The 20,524-nt window shown below is 39.9% G+C and overlaps 1 protein-coding gene across 3 annotated transcripts; it reads left to right on the forward strand.

Annotated features, from left to right (window-relative positions):
• The first annotated feature begins 14 nt into the window (after positions 1–14).
• xkr9.L (X-linked Kx blood group related 9 L homeolog) lies at positions 15–19,592 on the forward strand. Of its 3 annotated transcripts, XR_005961986.1 has the most exons (5): positions 15–199; positions 6,480–7,061; positions 9,540–9,745; positions 14,662–15,983; positions 19,291–19,592. XR_005961986.1 is itself a non-coding variant. In XM_018241518.2 (4 exons), exons 2-4 carry the CDS (start codon positions 6,790–6,792, stop codon positions 15,285–15,287), a joined length of 1,104 nt encoding a protein of 367 aa, XP_018097007.1. In that variant the 5' UTR covers positions 15–204; positions 6,480–6,789; the 3' UTR covers positions 15,288–16,528. The 3 variants fall into 3 exon arrangements, 2 of the variants coding, with proteins under 2 accessions (XP_018097007.1, XP_018097006.1); XM_018241518.2 differs by lacking the exon at positions 19,291–19,592 and having other exon boundaries at positions 15–204; positions 14,662–16,528; XM_018241517.2 differs by lacking the exon at positions 19,291–19,592 and having other exon boundaries at positions 14,662–16,528.
• Positions 19,593–20,524: the final 932 nt, after the last annotated feature.

Consider the following 20,524-nt stretch of genomic DNA (forward strand, 5'->3'; position numbering starts at 1 on the left):
GTTTACTTTCTAGGCGTGTTTGGGGCGTGGCTTGATAAGGGGGCGTGGGGTTTAGGCGGAGTCCTGTTACTGTCAGTGAGTGTGAGATGTCCATGTCCTACACGGGGTTCGGTATTTGCAGCTGGCGACAAGTTGGGTGAAGCAGCTTGGTGTTTTCGCGCAAAAGCCTGTGTGCTAGCAAGTGCGGCTTACACTTCTGGTAATGTATGTATGTATGTATTTATGTATGTATGTATGTATGGACATGGACAGCAGCATATTTGGGGGACGGGTGATGTACTAAGAGGTGCAAGGTTTGCTCCAGTGTTAGTGATTTATAGCAATCAGTAGAATGTACTGGTCTGGTGTGCAATTATCTAGATATCTGTAATGTACTTAGACCAGTGGTGTAAGTACATTACAGTAGGACTGTGGCAGATTCTAGTTTGAATCATTAAAAAAAAATGTTAATTTTTTATTAGGCTCTATGAGTAAGTGCCCCAACAGGCACGAAACACGTTCGATTTCTATGTCCTAATAAAATTTTTTTCAATTTTTTAACTGATTGCTTCTTTACTATTGGAGGTCCTCACATCTTTTTTTGAAATGTTGTTCTGGACTTGCACCCTGGGACTGGGGTGAACTGTGAGTAAATCCTCTTAGATTTATTTTATATTTTTCTGTGTGGCATTGGCACAAACCCTGCCACTATACAGGTTCTAGTTTGAGCCCACACCTGTATGGGGCATAAGGGAGGGTGCACAGTTGAGCAGTCGCAATTCTAATTAGTGGCACAGAGAAGGCATGGTACCAGTGGTTTAATAATATATTACTGGACCCAGTGGCGTAACTATAGAGGAAGCAAATCCCGCAGTCGTAGGGGGCCCGGACTACGCAGTTTGCTTCCACTATAGCTAACAAGAACCTCCCTTCCCCAGCCACTTACCCGAAGCAGAGCGTGTCGGCACGGGTGGATAGTGGGCGGAGTCTGGTCGAGGGGTGGGTGGAGTCTGGTCACATGGGGGGTGGGCGGAGTCTGGGTGGGAAGTGGCAGGAGTCATGACAGGAAGTGGGCAGAGGCGGGAAGTGGGCGGGATGATGGGGATCAGAGTTTGCCCGGAGCACTCTAGTTATGCCACTGACTAGACCCCACACCAAATTATTTTTCAGGCCCCCAAAATGTCTACAGGTTGACCTATTTTACTAATATTTATTGAAATTGTGTATGAATTAGGGCCTCATGGAGCCCCTATACATCCTGGGCCCCCCTGCGGCCGCAGGGTCTGCTCCCTCTGTAGCTTAGCGGCGCATATTTCCCCAAACATGAGCCTAATGAATGGACGGGTGCTGGGCCTGTTGTTTTATTTAAGAAATGTTTACAGTTTTCTGTTACTTTATCTTCTGAAATATAAGGAGCACTAAATATATAAAATATATATATAAATGTATATATTAAATATATAAGCACTGTAAGCATTTCCTGGTTCTGCTGATTCGCTGTTTCCTGATGAGAATCTAGTAAAACAAATGACAAATATGCCACACCTCAAATCATAGCCTAAGAAAGGCTACAGGGTAAAATTATTCTGTTTGGAAGGTGAGATCAGGGAAAGCAAAACAATTTTCCTTGAGTGCTTTATAAGGGCAAAAGTACAATATATAGATTAAAATAATATACAATATGTATATATGAATGTATTGCTATCTAGAGGTAAATAATACTAAATCAAACAGTCCAATTAACCGATAAAGTTGCATTTACAAAGTGCACTTTCATAGTATAACTGTGTCCATTCATAAAAATAAAGAGTGTCCGTTTTCATTCCTGTCACAGTGTAGAGCTGCTGTGCTTATTTATACTATACCTCCTGCTTCTGTATTTCCTGTATTTGTGGAGAGCTGTCCTGGAGTGCTGGGCACCCATGTGCTTCTAGTAGCAATTAATTAAACCCTTCTTTATGATTTGCTGCAGTTGGTAGAAAACATCACTGGATCATAGGCTTGGTTTTATGAGTCAATAGAAAGATTAGTGCAACTACAATTTAAAATGACTTAATTAAAGGGGTTGTTCACCTTTGAATTCACTTTTTGTATGATGTAGAGAGTGATCTGAGACAAATTGCAATTTTTTATTATCTGTGGTTTTTGACTTATTTCGTTTCTTATTCAGCAGCTCTCAGAGCCGGGCCAACCCGGCCATACGCCCTAGGCAGCCTGGCGGGCCACGGCGCCGGCTCAGTGCATGCTCGACTGCGCATGTGCGAAACTTTGCTCCAACGCGCATGCGCGAAACTTCGCTCCAGCGTGCATGCACGAAACTTCGCTCCAGCACGCATGCGCGAAATGTGTGCGCGCATGCGCAGAAGCACATTTACACAGAAGACACCAGTGGCAGTCGGGGAGAGACGGGACCAGACAAGGGGTAGGCGACAGAGCAGGTACGTGCCTGGTGCCCCCTCAGCTTTGCGCCCTAGGCACGTGCCTACTCTGCCTACCCCTAGTTCCAGCCCTGGCAGCTCTCCATTTTCCAGTTTAAGAAATCCGGTTGCTAGTGTCCAAATTACTCTAGCAACCATGCATTGATTTGAATAAGAGACTAGAGTATCAATAGGAGAGGCCAGAATAGAAAGATGAGTAATAAAAGTAACGATACATTTGTAGCCTTACAGAGCATTTGTTTTTTTAGATGGGGTCAGTGACCCCCATTTGAAAGCTGGAAAGAGTCAGAAGAATAAGGCAAATAATTAAAAAACGATAAAAAATAAATAATGCAGACCAATTGAAGAGTTGTTTAGCATTTGCCATTATATAACAAACTGAAAGTTAACATAAAGGTGAACCACCCCTTTAAGATTATTTTTTAATTCCAGGCTTGGAGGCAACTTGTGGTTGCATAAAAACCAGGCATTCTGCCAAACTGAGCCTCCTATTGGCTGCCAGTCTATAAAATATTCAATCACAGCCCTTGTTTATCATCCACAGGTATGTTTGTGTTGCTTCCCAGCTCTTTTTACATTGTAAGCTTTATATCAATCACACTATACAAATAAAGATATACAGGTATTCCTGGGAACCATAATGTGCCTTTACTCACTGCAGTGCCCAGGTTTCTACACACAAACACACACACACCTCCTCTATTGTTTATTTATGGTGCAGCCTGATGTATGAAACCTTTAATCCCCTTGTAACCAGTGTAGCAACTTAGTGGGAAACCTTAGCAGGCACAGAACTGTCTCGCATTCTTACGGCACTTCCTCCTATACAGAGTTGCGTTTAGTTTCGTTATGCAGTGCCTTCTGTCCTTCCTGTATAGTGAGGCTGAAGGTAAGACTTGTTCTACTCTCCGTAATTGCTTTACAACAGTTTCGTTTTGTTAATTACAGCATGTCTGTAGTAAAGTGTATGTTAGACAAATTTCCAAGAATGAGGAGAGCACTCATAGATAGCAATTTATGCTGTGATGTGTTTATTCAGGCTATTACACTATAATTTGAAGTATATATCGGGATAGCGGTGTACCCGTGGAGGATTGGATGCATTCTTTTACCAAGCTGAGGCAGTGCGGGGAACGTTCCTAGAAATACAAGTGTATGTTAGACAAGTTGGAATGAACTCAGTTGGTTATTAAGGGGTCATCATCAAATATTTGAACGCAATGCAAAGCAATGTTTGGCAGTACCTTTGGCAGGTACAAATGTTCCTACACAGGGCAGCTAGACACAAGGCAAGGCACTATCGATGGCATAATACCAGCTCAGAATCACTGCTTTCTTGTCCCTGTTTATTTTTCAGTAGAACTGAATATTGTTCTTCCATTGTTAAGGCAAATAAACTTAAATTGAACTGTATTGTTTAAAGAAGAACTAAAGATTAAAGGGATACTGTCATGGGAAAATTTTTTTTTTTCAAAAAGCATTAGTTAATATTGCTGCTCCAGCAGACTTCTGCACTGTAATCCGTTTCTCAAAAGAGAAAACCTGATTTTTTAATATTTAATTTTTAAATCTGACATGGGGCTAGACATCTTGTTTCCCAGTTGCCCCCAGTCATGTGACTTGTGATCTGATAAACTTCAATCACTTCAATTTACTGCTGTACTGTGAGTTGGAGTGATATCACCCCCTCCCTTCCCCCCCCCAAGCAGCTTAGCCAGATAACAGCTCACTGGCAGATCTAAGGACATCACTCAATAGTAAAAATCCAGGTCCCACTGAGACACATTCAGTTACATTGAGTAGGAGAAACAGCCTGCCAGAGAGCAGTTCCATCCTAAAGTGCTGGCTCTTTCTCAAAGCACATAACCAGGCAAAATGACCTGAGATGGCTGCCTACACACCAATATTATAAATAAAAAAAAAATGCACTTGCTGGTTCAGGAATTAGATTTTATATTGTAGAGTGAATTAGTTGTAGTGTAAACAGTGTCATTAGAAATAAAAACTACATAATAAAAATAATGGCAGAATCCCTTTAACTAAAGAAGTAGCTATAAATGTTGTGGCCAGCCCAAGGCTTCCACAGCCCTTTAGCAGTAAAGTTCTGGCCTCTGAAGATGCCCCAGTAGCTCCCATCTTATTTTCTACTGATTCATTGCACATGCTCTGTGGTGCTGTCACTTACTGAGCTTAGGGACCCACAGTACACATAGAATATATATGTCACAATATAGGGCTGATTAGTAATTAATACGGATAATTACTACATGGCAGCTAGAAACCAGTGCAATTAGCATCAGAATTTAATAATCAGCCTTGTAGCATCAGCTTATATAACAGACCAACCTCATTTTCTGCTTGATAATTAGTGACAACCCCTAAACTTAGCTTCTCAACAGCTGGTCAGCAGGCCTGGATTTGTTGCGAGGCCATAAAGGCCCAGGTCTAGGGCAGCAAAATTTGAGGGGCGGCATGCCGCCCAGCCGCATTTGGAAGAGCACTGGGGAGCGTGTACTCATTGAGGATGTGCGTGCGGGCTCTAGTACCTGGTGGACTAGGGGCTGGCGCATGCGCTCGTAGGGGGGGGGGTACGCGTGTTCGCGGGCGGCGATTTGGACCCAGTCGGCCTAGGGGCGCGAAGGGATGAAATCTGGCCCTACTGCTCAGAGCCCATTGAGCATGTGAGTTTTACAGACACTTTCCAAGATGGTGACCCCCAGTCACAAGTTTGATGTTCTTGATCATTGCTGCTATTGAGAAGCTGAAACTTAACGCCGGTTCAGTATATAAAATATGGCATTTTTAGCAATATTTATTTTTATGGTTAAGTTCTCCTTTAAAGGAGAACTAAAGAAATAATTACTGGAGGGTGCCAAATTGTTAGGCACCCCCAATAATGCTATCTCTTTTTAAAGAATGGCAAAGCATTTTCAGGAGTAACAGATTCCCACTCAGTGGTTGTTAGAATTTGTAGAGCACCAACATTTGGAGAACTGCAGTTAGGGCTGCCATTGGGGGGGACAGCGGGTACTGTTGTCCCGGGCCCGAATGATTTGGGGAGTTAATGTGGGCCCGGCCGTGCTGCACTTACTTGCAGAACTGACCCCTGCCATCAGTGAGCTGCAGATTTCGGAAGGGAGGGCGGGCTGGAGCTCCGATGACTGCATCTTGCTTCCTGTGCTCTGATTTGCCATGAAGTGGTAAAACCGCATGGTGATTGGATGGGTGAAGTTTGAACCTCCCCTCTGCTTTATCCAATCGCCATGCAGCTTTACCGGGACTTACATTTCACTTGCGAATCAGAGCACAGGAAACTGAAGAAACCGGAACCTGAGCTCCCTGGCTAAGGTAAGTACAGTTTTCTTTTTCTTAACTTGTAGGGGCCCTGGCCACTAATGCTTTTTTAATAACTTGTAGGGGCCCTGCCCTGGCCAAATATATATTTTTAATAACTTGGAGCCCTGGCCAAATGTGTTTTTTTAATAACTTGTAGGGGCCCTGGACACTAATGCTTTTTTTAATAACTTGTAGAGGCCTTGGCCACCAATGTCTTTTCTTAAACTTGTAGAGAGTCCTTTTCTCTATTTGTAAGCCCTGACCATCAAACTTGTAGGGGGGCGGGGCCTGGGCACCAAAGTTCTTTTTTCTTTAACTTGTAGGGGCCACTTAATGTTTTAACGCTTGTGTCTTGTGTGGCCTTTGGAGGGGTGACGAAAAATTTTGCTGTGTGGGGCCCTGTGATTTCTGAAGGCAGCCCTGACTGCAGTAGCACATGGCCTGTAAGAAGCAGTAGCTCAAGGCAGCGATGTACGTTCTATGTTGCTTTTCATTATGTAAAGAGGTCTTTACAGCTGTATTTTGCACCAGGCATTATTTATGCTAAAGCCAACTGTGTACCTGCACCCTGAGCTATACATGTGGCATATGGCCACTTATATGGGTTCTGTTCCTCTGGATGCAGTAGACGGCCAGTCTATGTTCTCTTTTAAATAACATAAAATTTACACTTTAACAAACTTTTCCTCACCTCACTATCCTATGTTTTTGTTTTTCTCATTTCAGATTTAAAGCAACGAATACAACGTAGCAATGATGTTCAGGGTCTGCAACATACAATATGCAAATGTTAAATAAAGGGAGTACGCAAAACCTTAAATCAATGGAATACAACAATCTTGAATGAAAGGGATAAATAAACCTTGAACTGAGTATGCCTCTAAATGGATTTAAAGCAGGTTGACCGAGCAAAAACTCACTGTTTTGAAAAATGTAATTAGGTCTCCAATAGAAATGGATTCTGACTTCTGATGCTTATTATTATTACTTTTTTTTTTTGCAAACTGTACCTGTAAATAGACAATAACTTTAGAGGATGCATTTCTCAAAATGGAATTTTTTAATGACATTTTTTGGGATTTGTACTCTCGTTTCTGACTTTGGAGTTGACCTTTGGATTGCAGTGAAATATTTTCAGCAAGGACTTCATGTTTTCAGTTTGTTAACAATTGTTTTTATCATCATTTCCAACGCTATAGTTAATATTTTTAGTTATGCCTGGTTTAAGGATGACTGTGCTGAAGGAAACACCAGGAAACTGAGATGGGTTTGTCTTATCCATGTGTTAATGGCCGGTACCTTTCTAAGGTAGGTTAAAGAGACTTCATCTTGTGTCAAGGTAATGATGTGCCTGGTGTTGCAATATAAGCACATAAAAAGTCCTCCATAATTTCCATAAAGGCACAGTGCTGCAGCGTCAACATGGATCTACTGGTTAGAAACATAGGGGCATAATTATCAAAGAGTGACGTTAGAGATCTCCACAGTCCGCAGAGTGAAATACCGCCACTCTCCATTCATTTCTATCAGATTTTTAAAGGCATATTTATCAAATGGTGAACTTTCACTATCACCCTTTGATAAACACACCTTTAAAAATCCCATAGAAATTAATAGAGAGAGGCAGTATTTCTCTCTACGGACTGTGGAGATCTCTAACTTCACTCTTTGATAAATATACCCCAATAAAGTTTATTTCTAGTAACAAGATTATTTCCAATAGCTTTAAAATTTTAAAAAAAGGGGAATGCGTTATTTTATATTATACACGTTTAAATGAGTCATTTGACACAAATTGCGGAATTTAAACTTGAATAAGCTTATAACAAAAACAGTTCGGTCTACTTATCCACAGCATTCTTTCAGGAGTCCATTTAATGGAAGCTGGCTAATTTAATGAAGCTGTAGTTTCTATTCCCTCACTGTCCAACTTCTGTGATACTGACGGCTGGAATTTTTCTAGTCTATTTGGTGGAGGACCTTGGGGATTAAAGGACCCTGGGGATTAAAGGTGTATTAGGGACTGGTTGGAGAGGAAAATAATTACTTTTTTTTATGCCACATTACTTTATATTTCTACATAACGGAAGGCAGTGTTGACCACTACCCGTTTTTAAACCACACCTACTTTAAACCACTCCCCTGTTTCCAAAATAACTTTTAAGACCATATCCACATCAATGGTAGTAGAACACTAAATAAAAATGGTTGGTGCTCACTGAAGGGATATCACTCATTTGTGAAACAAGTTTAATAAGTCATATTAAGACATACACTTAAATCCCCATGCCTAGTCATCCACTGTGGATAACACAGCACCCCCAGAGCATGATTAAACACCTTGGGGACCCCTAACAATTATTTCCAAGGGCTGAGACCCCCACCAGGTTCATCTTCCACAGGCAGAGCATGGCACACACAGACAAATTATGACACACCCAGAGAGCATAGGGCAGGCATAGTATGGCACACAGGGAGCATAGGGCAGACAGAGTATGGCACACACAGGGAGCATAGGGCAGACAGAGTATGGCACACACGGGGAGCATAGGGCAGGCAGAGTATGGCACACACAAGGAGCATAGGGCAGGTAGAGTATGGCACACAAAAGGAGTTTAGGGCAGGCAGAGTATGGCACACACAGGAAGCATTAGGCAGACAGAGTATGATACACACAGGGGAGCATAGGGCAGGCAGAGTATGGCACAAACAGGGAGCATAGGTAATGCAGAATAGAGCAGAAGACAGGGACACCTATCAGGACCACTCTAAGACAAACTGTTCATACTGTGTAACATACAATGACATGATGCTGGTGCCCCTCCAGCAGTTTGTATGAGGTGTGAACATATGGGTACTTTCAGTCTGGGTCTGTGGTGTGAACAGTACAGGGCTTTAGGGGTGTGAACAATAGAAGTGTAACAGGTGTGAACAATGCAGAGGGATTACAAATATGAACAATGTAGGACATTTACTGTTTGAATTAGAGGAGTAAACAAGGCAAGGGCCAGTTAATCTTAGTTCTGATACCTTTTAAATTTACACAAGGTAAGCCTTGTCATATGCCTACATACTCAAGTGTTTCCGCACCAAAATCCACAGGCACATCTAGAAGCTTTTAGGATCACAGGGCACTAGCCTAATTGAATTGTTGATTCATCTTGTCTAGTGTTGAGACCACTATTCATGAGTACTCTGTATATTACATCTTTGTCCTGATCATCACAACTCATGCATGTTGGTGTGTTTAATTTGCATGATTTGTGTTCATACTTGAGATTGTACATCTATGGAATCTCTTATACAGAAGCCCGTTATCCAGAAACTGTGACTTACAGGAAGGCCATCTTCCGTAGGTTCCATTTTAAGCATTTAAGTCTGATTTTTTACAAAATATTTCCTTAGTTTCTCTAATAATAAATGAGTACCTTGTACTTGATGGTGACTAAGCTAAATGAATCCATATAGGTGACAAAACAATTATATTCTGTTTACATAATGTTTAAATGATTTTAAGTAGATTTAAATTGTGGTGATCTAAATTACAGAGCAATCCCTTATCTGAACAAAACACAGGTCCCAGCCATTCTGGATAATAGATCATATACTTTTATAATATCCCTTTTTATTAAAATGCAAATGTGCATAGTTTGCCATTCCGAATCTGTCCTTACAGTTCTCTATATAATTTAATCAGAATCACTCCTAAACACATATAATGGAAATCATTTGTATAATAATTTTGAAAGATGCCTATGGTAATGCCTTGCATTTGCTCACATTTAGGTACTGGTATGCTGTAAAGTGTGGATATCGAGCAGCAATGTTGCCCCAATCCGAAGGGGAATTTATGAAAACCAATAAGAAAGCAGTGGATGCAATGACAGACCTCAGTATGCTGAGATGCTTTAAGACATTCCTAGAGAGCATACCTCAGCTTATACTTCAGATTTACATCCTGATGGAGCATGGGCAGATTACTCTACTTCAATGTATGTACCATAACGAAATTCTTTATATTTGCACAGGTACTCACATTCACATATACCCTCTACTAATGAAGGGAGCTATCATGCATTATTTTATTGTTCTTGATATGTTAGTACACGGGTTCTCATGGATACAAAACAAAAGAAAATGCTACTTGAACCAGTTTGCCTGTTGCAGGTTAATTGTTAGCTCTGTGCAAATAAGATCCAATAAGGCCTGTTCAGCTGAGGTTTTTCAGGGAAAATATACCCTGTTTATATATTGGAGATTTTGTATTTAATTCCAAAAAACAGAGGCATATCTGTATCTCTGTTTGTGTCATGAATAAGCTGCTGGTCTGGCCTGAGATAAGTTTGTTGGTTCATGGCTTGTAAGTACAGGTATGGGGCGTATAAAGAATGCTCGAGACCTGAGGTTTTCCGGATAATGTATCTTTCCGTAATTTGGATCTTCAAACTTTAAATCTGCTAGAAAATCATGTAAACGGCCAATAGAATGGTTTTACATCCAATAAGGGTTAATTATAGCTTAGTTGGGATCAAGTACAAGCTACTGTTTAATTATTATAGAGAAAAAGGAAATCAGTTTTCAAAATTTGGATTATTTGGATAAAACGGAGTCTATGGGAGACGGCCATTCCGTAATTCAGAGCTTTCTGGATAATGGGTTTCCTATACCTGTACAGGGAAGTCAGATAAAAGATCATTGATGCCCAGGCCAGATGTATGATGATCTCTTGTTCCTTTATTTAGTAGCCCACGCCGTTTCTAATGGAAATAATTCCACCTCTTTATTTTAAGTAGGTATTGCCATATATATATGAAACGGGTTCATAGCTTGCTAGACGAGTGTATTTCTGCTGTTGCCCAATGAAACTTGTATGTTGAAAAAAAAAAACACAGCACCCTCTGTTGTCAAGTACAAGCATATTACAAGTCAGCTTAGAGTTCGATGACCCTACACACGCACAAAGAGCAGCAGTTAGTGTTCAGATCATACACTTGGGAGACTAATGTATGTATAAAACACACTTTAAAGTGTAATGGTTGTGTCATACTCTTTGAAGTGCAAGTCGTATGTTTTAAGGGGCAAGTAAAACTAGATTTGCTTAAAGACAAGGCTGTAACATTCTTACATTCTTTAAACTATACTATTACCCATGTGTAAAAGCCAAATACAAGACAAGACAAGAGTCCTCTGCACTCAATCCATTATCAATATATTTAAGAAAGAGACATTTTGTGCATACTGCTACTGAAAAATGCCTTACCCTTTAAACAAAACAGGGATTGTTTGTCCATATATTGCAATATATTTAAGATGGCCAACTACATCAAAGACATCCCATATCTGGCCAGTCCTATGCTCAATTTTCATCTGATTCATTAAGAATTCAATTGCTTCATTATACATTTTACAAAAGGGACTAAGTTTTACCTGCAACTTACCGTATATACTCGAGTATAAGCCGACCCGAGTATAAGCCGAGGTACCTAATTTTACCTACGAAAACTGGGAAAACTTATTGACTCTAGTATAAGCCTAGACACAACTACAGCCCTGTCTCCCAGCAGCGCACATTCTGCCAAAGCGACCCCACCAGCGATCAACCGGACTTCTTTGCAAAGTTGATGGTGACAGAGAATTGCCAAACGGATTACTGTGTGCATTGTCCCACTGTCCCACTACCATGTGCAGAGGGTGCTGTTTGATATTGCCATCACTGTTAATCTTTCGTATAACCAACCGAGGACGCTGTGTGATATTACAGTCACTGTTATTCTTTCATATAACCAACAGAGGGCGCTGTGTGATATTGCAGTCACTGTTAATCTTTCATATAACCAACAGAGGGCACTGTGTGATATTGCAGTCACTGTTATTCTTCCATATAACCAACAGATGGCGCTGTGTGATATTGCAGTCACTGTTATTCTTTCATATAACCAACAGAGGGTGCTGTGTGATATTGCAGTCACTGTTATTCTTTCATATAACCAACAGAGGGCACTGTGTGATATTGCAGTCACTGTTATTCTTTCATATAACCAACAGATGGCGCTGTGTGATATTGCAGTCACTGTTATTCTTCCATATAACCAACAGATGGCGCTGTGTGATATTGCAGTCACTGTTATTCTTTCATATAACCAACAGAGGGTGCTGTGTGATATTGCAGTCACTGTTATTCTTTAATATAACCAACAGAGGGCGCTGTGTGATATTGCAGTCACTGTTAATCTTTCATATAACCAACAGAGGGCGCACTGTTATTCTTTCATACAACCAACTGAGGGCGCTGTGTGATATTGCAGTCACTGTTATTCTTTCATATAACCAACAGAGGGCGCACTGTTATTCTTTCATATAACCAACAGAGGGTGCTGTGTGATATTACAGTCACTGTTATTCTTTAATATAACCAACAGAGGGCGCTGTGTGATATTGCAGTCACTGTTATTCTTTCATATAACCAACAGATGGCGCTGTGTGATATTGCAGTCACTGTTATTCTTTCATATAACCAACAGAGGGCGCACTGTTATTCTTTCATATAACCAACAGAGGGTGCTGTGTGATATTGCAGTCACTGTTATTCTTTAATATAACCAACAGAGGGCGCTGTGTGATATTGCAGTCACTGTTAATCTTTCATATAACCAACAGAGGGCGCACTGTTATTCTTTCATATAACCAACAGAGGGTGCTGTGTGATATTGCAGTCACTGTTATTCTTTCATATAAACAACAGATGGCGCTGTGTGATATTGCAGTCACTGTTATTCTTTCATATAACCAACAGAGGGCGCACTGTTATTCTTTCATATAACCAACAGAGGGCATTGTGGGATATTGCAGTCTCTCCCCAAGTGAACTGTTGGTATAGGAATGATTAAAAGTGACTGCAATCTCAGCTACTTGGGTCGGGTACCACTGACCCGAGTATAAGCCGAGGTAGACTTTTTCAGCACATTTTGGATGCTGAAAAACTCGGCTTATACTCCGGTATATACGGTACTTGCTGCTTTCAAAGTAAAACTCCCAAACTTGGTTGCCCTTTTATTAGACACCAGTGGGATCACCTGACTATAGTTGGGTGTGGTGTGGTCACAGCCTCATTGCACCCCCGCCTAATGGTTTTAAAAATTAGTGGTGAGCACAACTTTCCCTTGTTTGTTATAGTTCTACAGGAGCAGTGACCAGCTCCATGTTGTAGCTCCCACCCTTTCCAGCTATAGTCAGGTGATCCCACTGGTGTCTAATAAAAGGGCAGCCAAGTTTGGAGGTTTACTTTGAAAGCAGCAAGTAAGTTGCAGGTAAAACTAAGTCCCTTTGTAAAATGTATAATGAAACAATAGAATTCTTAATGAATCAGATGAAAATTGAGCATAGGACTGGCCAGATATGGGATGACTTTGACGTAGTTGGCCAGCTTAAATATATTGCAATATATGGACAAACAATGCCTGTTTTGTTTAAAGGGTAAGGCATTTTTCAGTAGCAGTATGCACAAAATGTCTCTATGGGTTGAGTGCAGCGGACTCTTGTATTTGTTTATATATATATATATATATATATAGCAAATTTGAGCACAGTGCACACGGACAACCAAAAAAGCAATGCCTGTGTGCTGGTTACATGTATCAATAGTAATAAGCAAGAAAGAAAAACCGCACCAACAGGTCTTTATACAAAAATAGAAAAACTTTTATTACTCAATGTTTCGGCTGGAGCCGAAACGTTGAGTAATAAAAGTTTTTCTATTTTTGTATAAAGACCTGTTGGTGCGGTTTTTCTTTCTTGCTTATATACAGTATATATATATATATATATATATATATATATATATATATATATATATATAAATAAACACATGTTCACAGAGGATTTAAAGGGGTAGTTCACCTTTTAGTTAACTTTTTATTACTCTTACTTCTTTCTATTCTATTTACAGTATTACTCATCTTTCTATTTGACTGTTTTCCCAGAAGAGGGCAGTGGTTGTCAAAGCACTTTGTGTTCCAGTAGCCCAGTGGTTGTACACATCTGTTACTTTAATAATAATTTCAGTAATGCTGATTAAGTGGGGTACAGCTGGAGTGTTGTTAAGGTGAAATGTAGGCAGCAAATTCACACAGGGCAAGGACAGCAAAGACTGAGCAGCAGGGTCAGTGAGCAAGAACAGCAAAAATGTAATTGGCAACATAAAAGGTTAATATAGCAAGATACAAGAGATTCTAAATATAAAACACAGAAGCAGGTTGTGTTTGGCAGGAATGTAGATAATACTAAAAGTATTGTTGATGGTAATTTCTGCTACAAAATCTGAATTGGGGTTCTCCTTTCACTATATATATTTATTTATTTCAATCAGTACAGCACTCTGCTTTCAAACCATCCCCGGGTGCACGGTAAAAAGTTCCATATGTGCTAAAAAAAGACCAGCAACACCGGTATTTCTTGGCGTCAAAATTAATGTATTATAAGGTGCATGTATAAATTAGGGGCGGGAAGGGGAAATTTTTTTTCTTCCTTGTTTTGTTACAAAAAGTCACACGATTTCTCTCCCTGCTAATTTGCATATATAAATTAGGATTGGTTCGACCGGGCAGAAGGATTCAGCCGAATCCCAAAATGAATCCTGGATATATATACATCCATCCATCCAAAGAAGATCAGCTTTTTTTTAGGGCTTAAAAATATGAGAAAGGCCTTTGAGAAAGGCCCTGGACAGGGCCGAAACATAAGTCCTATGTTTTGTTATGTTCAATAAAACCTTTTTCATATCTTTAAGCCCTGAGAGTGCTGATCTTCTTTGGATGGATGGAGATATTATATTGATCGTGCACCCAGGCAAACAAACACTGAGGGCTGAGGGCTTGCATGTACCTACAATAATTGTTTTCTTTCATTTCAGATGCAACCATTATCATTTCAGTATCCAGCATCTCATGGTCCACGGTTGACTACCACATGTCATTAAGAAGCTCTCTTGAAGATAAAAAAGAAATCCGTTTTGGATTTGCTGCTTTCACATATGTGCTGTACAAACTACTCACGCTAACATCATGGATATTAAGCCTTGTCTTTCTACTGGCCTGCAATGTGAATATCTTCGCAGCATTTCTTGGCATTCTGTGGGTCGTGGGCCTGTGCTGGGCTTGGAAACAGAACACAGAATTTTGCACCAACATGTGCATGGAAATCTTTTACAGAATTGTTGTAGCAATTATTCTTGTTTTCACCTTTTTCAATGTTAAAGGACAAAAGACTAGAATCCCAATGTCCGTTTATTATACTTTCCGAGTTTTGGCAACCACAAGCATTCTCATTTTGTGCTTTCTCTTTAAAGAGTCTCTCACTCAGAACTTGTTCTTTACTATATTCAGCATTGCTTTGGTTCTGGCACTGGGTCTGGGCATAATATCTCTCATCCTTTATTATTGCCTTTTCCATCCAGCCCTTCATTCCAAATACCAGAATAATGATGCAGTTGATGGCCAGGTAGAAAGAATCAGAAGTCATTATTTTATTAACCAGTAATGATTTTGCATTTATTTATTTTGAAGAATGTCATATTTGTTTACAGGCATAGTTTCTGTATACAGCTGACTGTATACAGTGTGTAACTATTATGTGACATTTGGCACTTAAAATGTGTACAGGTGGGTTTGTGCAATGAACATATTTGTTTATAAAGAAATAATGTGGACTATCCTATCCAGCATCCCTACTCACCCTCTAGTCTGGCTGCCCTTGAGTGTGACCATATATATCCTGAGGCTTGCGGGACAGAATGGGCTGCATTCACTTATTAGGATTATCGGCAGGGAAATATAAAGACTGATACTGTAGATAGGTGCATTGCCTCATTGCAGGCCATCCTTGGCTACAGCTGAAAGAGGCCAAAGCTGTAGATGAAATGCTACATAACTAAATATAAACACACAGATGAGGCAGGATTGACCATTTACAAAAAACCCACTAGAGAAGAAAGCCTTCGCACCTGGCAAACCCCTTTGAAACGGGACTCTATATAAGTTGATCTAAACCTGTGGATATTCAAATTCAGATATTGCCAAGCTTTGGGATTCAGGCCTCCTTTTGTGGTTGTCTCTTGAAAAAGGGGAAAAGAAGCACACCATACTTCGACTCCTACCTTTAAAGCATTTTATCGCAGCAGAGATGAGGCACAAGCTTTCGGGGACCACCCCTGAGGAAGCACCCTATAATTATCAAGTAAGTGGTGTGCCGAAGACAAACTGTTTTTGGACTCCTTTTGTGGTTGTGTCAGAAAACCCCTTATGTCATTACTTTAAATATAAGCTTTTTAATACAGTCACTTTGTAAGATTGCTTTTCAAAGTCAGCAGCAGCCAAATCAAACAAGTGTTAACAGAAGAGAATATAAAATCGGTCACATACTGGTATATCTCAGTGCGTGGAAGGAAGAGTGTTGGTGCTCCAGCCTTATGCCCCCTTAAGATGACGTATGGTGATAACACACAGACATCCAAAACCCATGAACCATTTGGGATCTCATCAAAAGAGAAATGCCCCTACAAAGCTTTGTTACTCTCTCTTATATTTTATCTATACATTTGTCTTCCCTTTTTTCCTTGTGTCGGTGTCAATATAGATGTGAGTGAGTTTGCTTAGGGTTTTGAATAAGGATTATATTTTTGAAAATAATGTTATACTTCAAGAATGAAGCTGCAAAGCTCACTTTCATTGTTGTGACTTTGTTTTTACATTAAATATTGAGTAAATATAAATTATGCTTTTGATAATATTCGAATTGTGTTCTACTTACCAGTGTTTGGAAAAGAGATAAAATAATATTGTATCACATTGGTGAAAGTTTTCTGTATCATACCTTTTCCAGAACAAATGGTTGAGTGCCTCACTAGAGCAAGGGATGGTGTACTCTGCCATACCTCATCTGAGTTTGTGACAGTGTGTAGTGTTGCACCTCACCACAACAAGTAATAAGGGGTCATTTCTGACCACAGCCACAGTTGTGATGGCAGAACATTAGGCGCTGTTGTTGCACCTAAGGTAATTGAGTCTAAAGCTGCTCGTTCTATCTCCACATAGTTGTGCTCAGCACCACTACTTATGCTCCCGTGCTCTTGCAAATCACACACAGTGCTTCTATTGACCCTTAAAAGTAATTTAAACGTTTCACATCGACCTGAATCAATTGACACAGCAAACTAAAGGATCAGACATAGACATCATTTTTATACCAAGAGCCAGAAAAGATAACATCTGGACAGCAAAGATTTTCAGCATGGTTACATCGAATTCTTGTTGAAGCACATGCACAACCTCGTTTTAATGCATCAGCTGCAATTGTGCCAGACACATCACTCCTTTAAGCTGCAATGACACTGGAATTATGGGGAAAACACATTGTGGGGAAAAACAGAGCTGCCTGGCAAAACAAAAGCCACTTTGGAATGTTGGGAACTGTAAAGTTGGGCAAATGGGTTGGGTACATTTTTCTTTAAAATAATAGTGCAGTCTTCCTTTCCTAGTGATACTGACATGTTGCTATTAATTAGAGGACTACATCAATATCACTTTAAAACGATGATTTCCCTGGCTTTTCAGAAAAATAGGAAATTGAAATGTGCACATTGCACCTTATAAGTAAATAACGCTGTGTGAGTCAAGCTGCAAATCAGAAGTATTTTAAGGAACATATGGAACACACCCCAGTTTGAGGCAAATCTCATGTTCTCATGTTCTCTGAATGCACAGCTGTCCTGTTTCATTAAATTCAATATGTGTTGCTTCATCTAATTGTTATCTAACTGACCTGTGCAGCACTTGTTATGCAGAGTCATGCAATTCTGCCTTATTAACCAGGTGCAGGCAGAGGTCATTGTTAATGATGTTTGACAAATTGTTTAATTCCAACACAGACAATTAACTTTATAGGTGAGTGCAGAGAGGTATTTTAGCAAAATATACTGGGTAGTGTTATTTAATGAACACTAGGCACCAATTATTCACTTTGCATGTTTAGTTCTTTGTTGTGGGAAGGATCAAGTCCTTTCCTTAATACACTTGAGGTAAACAAACTAAACAGTTGTATGATTTATAGTGTGTATTTATTGGGGGATTGAAATTTAAATTGGTGGAAACTGAATTATGTTAATACCCAATATGTCCTTTATTTAAACTTGCCTGTTTGGGTGTAGGACGTCCTAATAATAGAGCAAAAAAGATGATCTGGGTTCTTTCCCAGGTGCTTTCCAAGTGTAAGAGTACATTGTAGCTTTATGAAAACAGGTTGATTCTGTTACACAGCGTGATACACACACATACTGTAGATCCTAACATGGGGAAAACACAGACAATGCTAATAATCCCAAAGCCCGAATTATTTCACATCAAAGAGTATTTGCCATGAACACACTTAAGTGCATAACATGGCTCTTTGTAGAGGCAACATATTATGGATTGCAAAGTGTTGGGTCTATTTTTGCAAGAAGCACAGCACATGGGTGGGACATGGGTTAACCTTGGAATATCCATTCCTTCCACATACAGAATGAGCCATACAGACAATATTTCCCCTTCCAACTGAGCAATTGACCATGTAGTAAGACTGTGGGCAATCTAATGGATACAGAAGCAATACTTGGAATCTCCCAAGATTTTCCCTGAAGGCTATAGATTTAGCTTTATGGTGGGCTGACATGTGTAGTGGTCTCTGAAGGCCTCTTTATTGTGGTGGGGGTACTGTGTAAGACTATGTAGTTCAATTTATTATTAGACTTAATGTAATTTAAGGAATCATTTAAGAGTTTTTCAAGAAAGAAGGTGCAGTAAGGAAGAGGGAGTGGTACACATTTTTGCTAAACAGGTTATTTTTGAGAGCAAAGTTACATAGTATGATCTAAAAAACAATCGGTTTCAAAAACAATCTAGTAAAGAGTGGAGGGTGCTACTTTCTCAGCAGTTTTATTTAATACTTTTCTGTTGGGCATTTTTGGTCAAAGAGGGCTTTAGGTAGATAGGTAAAATATAAAAGACCACTGAGCTTAAAATTTGCAAGATTATCAGTTGACTTATTAGGCACCTTTCACATTGTATGGTAATTCTTTCCCTAATAAATATAGGGCTAAGAGTAGGGTACCATTATTAATGAATATAGGGGGAATGCATTTATTCTAACCCAGACTAAAACTGACTTCAGGTAGATATTTGAGTAGCAAATTTAAGGGCATAATGGGCATAAAGCAATGAGCATAATTGTCTTGTGGATGATCTGGGGGTTAGTTCACTTGTCTATGTTTATTTTTAGTTTCCAGCTACAAGACAGCAGCAGCGAATATTCATAAACACATTCACAGCAAATCAGATTAGCAAATGTACCAAAGGCAATTCTACATATTTACGGTATGGATTGTGCTTCAAGGCTTTCATGTAAGAATATCTAACCATTTTACAATGGATTTAATGTCTAAATGTATAACCCTGGCGGTCTGTTTATATGAAATTAGTTTAGCCAAATGTACTATTTTCTCTTACAGATGGAGCATCAGCTTTTCAGAAGCAAAATCGAATTCAGATGCACCCAAAGCTTTACCAGGCTGATTACACAGGCGTTCAGAGAATGGGAAGAATTCAATCCAGTGCTGAACCTGTCTTTTCTATTTTGTTGCTGTTCACATTTGCACACAGATGTTACTGATATCTTTGTTACTGTTTTTCTATGCCTGTCCCTCAGCTAAGATAGAATATTACCCACTATGTCTCTCAGGTTTTCTTTTTCCTGGAAAAGGGGTGCTTCACCTTTAAGTTAACTTTTGTTAAGGCCAAATCTAAGCAACTTTTTAGTTGGTCTTCATTTTCTACGTTTTTTTTATTCTAACCCTTTCGACACCCCTTTGTCAGTGTTACACACCACGTGTGGCGCTTACCTGATGGCACGGGACAAACATGAGCCACTCCGCAGTGATACTGGGAGAGACTCAGTACCTGATATTTACTAGCGCAGTGTCTCCACCTAGTGGGATCCCGGAATGCACCTACGGGTGGCCCCACTAGGAATACAGTACTAAAACACACACAGTATTTGTTAAGCTGAATAATTGTTTATCTAAAATCAAATGGCCAACTAGAACAAATAGTACTCCTAACCAGGTGGGAGTAAGGGCCTCAATATCTAACTTGCTTGCGCTATCTAGTTAACTAAAGAAGGTAAAGTCCTTTAATGTCCTTCCACAAAATAGTCTCTGTATCATCAAGCGCTTCTTTAGGGTACTGTCCCTTTAAACAGGATACTCACTTCAAATCCTCTTCAGATGCTTTACAGAGTTCTTTTCAGGCGAGTCCAGCACATTCACATATTTACTATGCGAAGTGGCGAACGTAACGACAATTCGCTAGACTTATCACCTGCAGGGACATCACCAATTTACTAACGGGTGCAGGCACCAATTCACTAGCCAAAGAGACTGCCGGTAGTGGTCATTCGCACTATTTTGCCAGGCGACTTTTCGCTCTGGCGAACGGTCGTTACTCTGCAAATTCACTAAAGTGCAGATTTTACTGAACGTTACCTCTTTCACAGACACAGGATCTATGCCTGAGGCCTTACAGAACTAAGAGCAAGGGTTTTGCACTACATAATTATTTGCCTTCTTGTTCTGATTCTTTCTTACTCTCTAACAGGGGTCACTGATGTCACCTAAAAACAAATGTGTAAACCTACAAATGTATTATTGCTACTGCTTATGATTACTCGCCTTTCTTTTCAGGTCC

Source organism: Xenopus laevis, chromosome 6L, assembly GCF_017654675.1.
Source record: "Xenopus laevis strain J_2021 chromosome 6L, Xenopus_laevis_v10.1, whole genome shotgun sequence".
NCBI lineage: Eukaryota > Metazoa > Chordata > Amphibia > Anura > Pipidae > Xenopus > Xenopus laevis.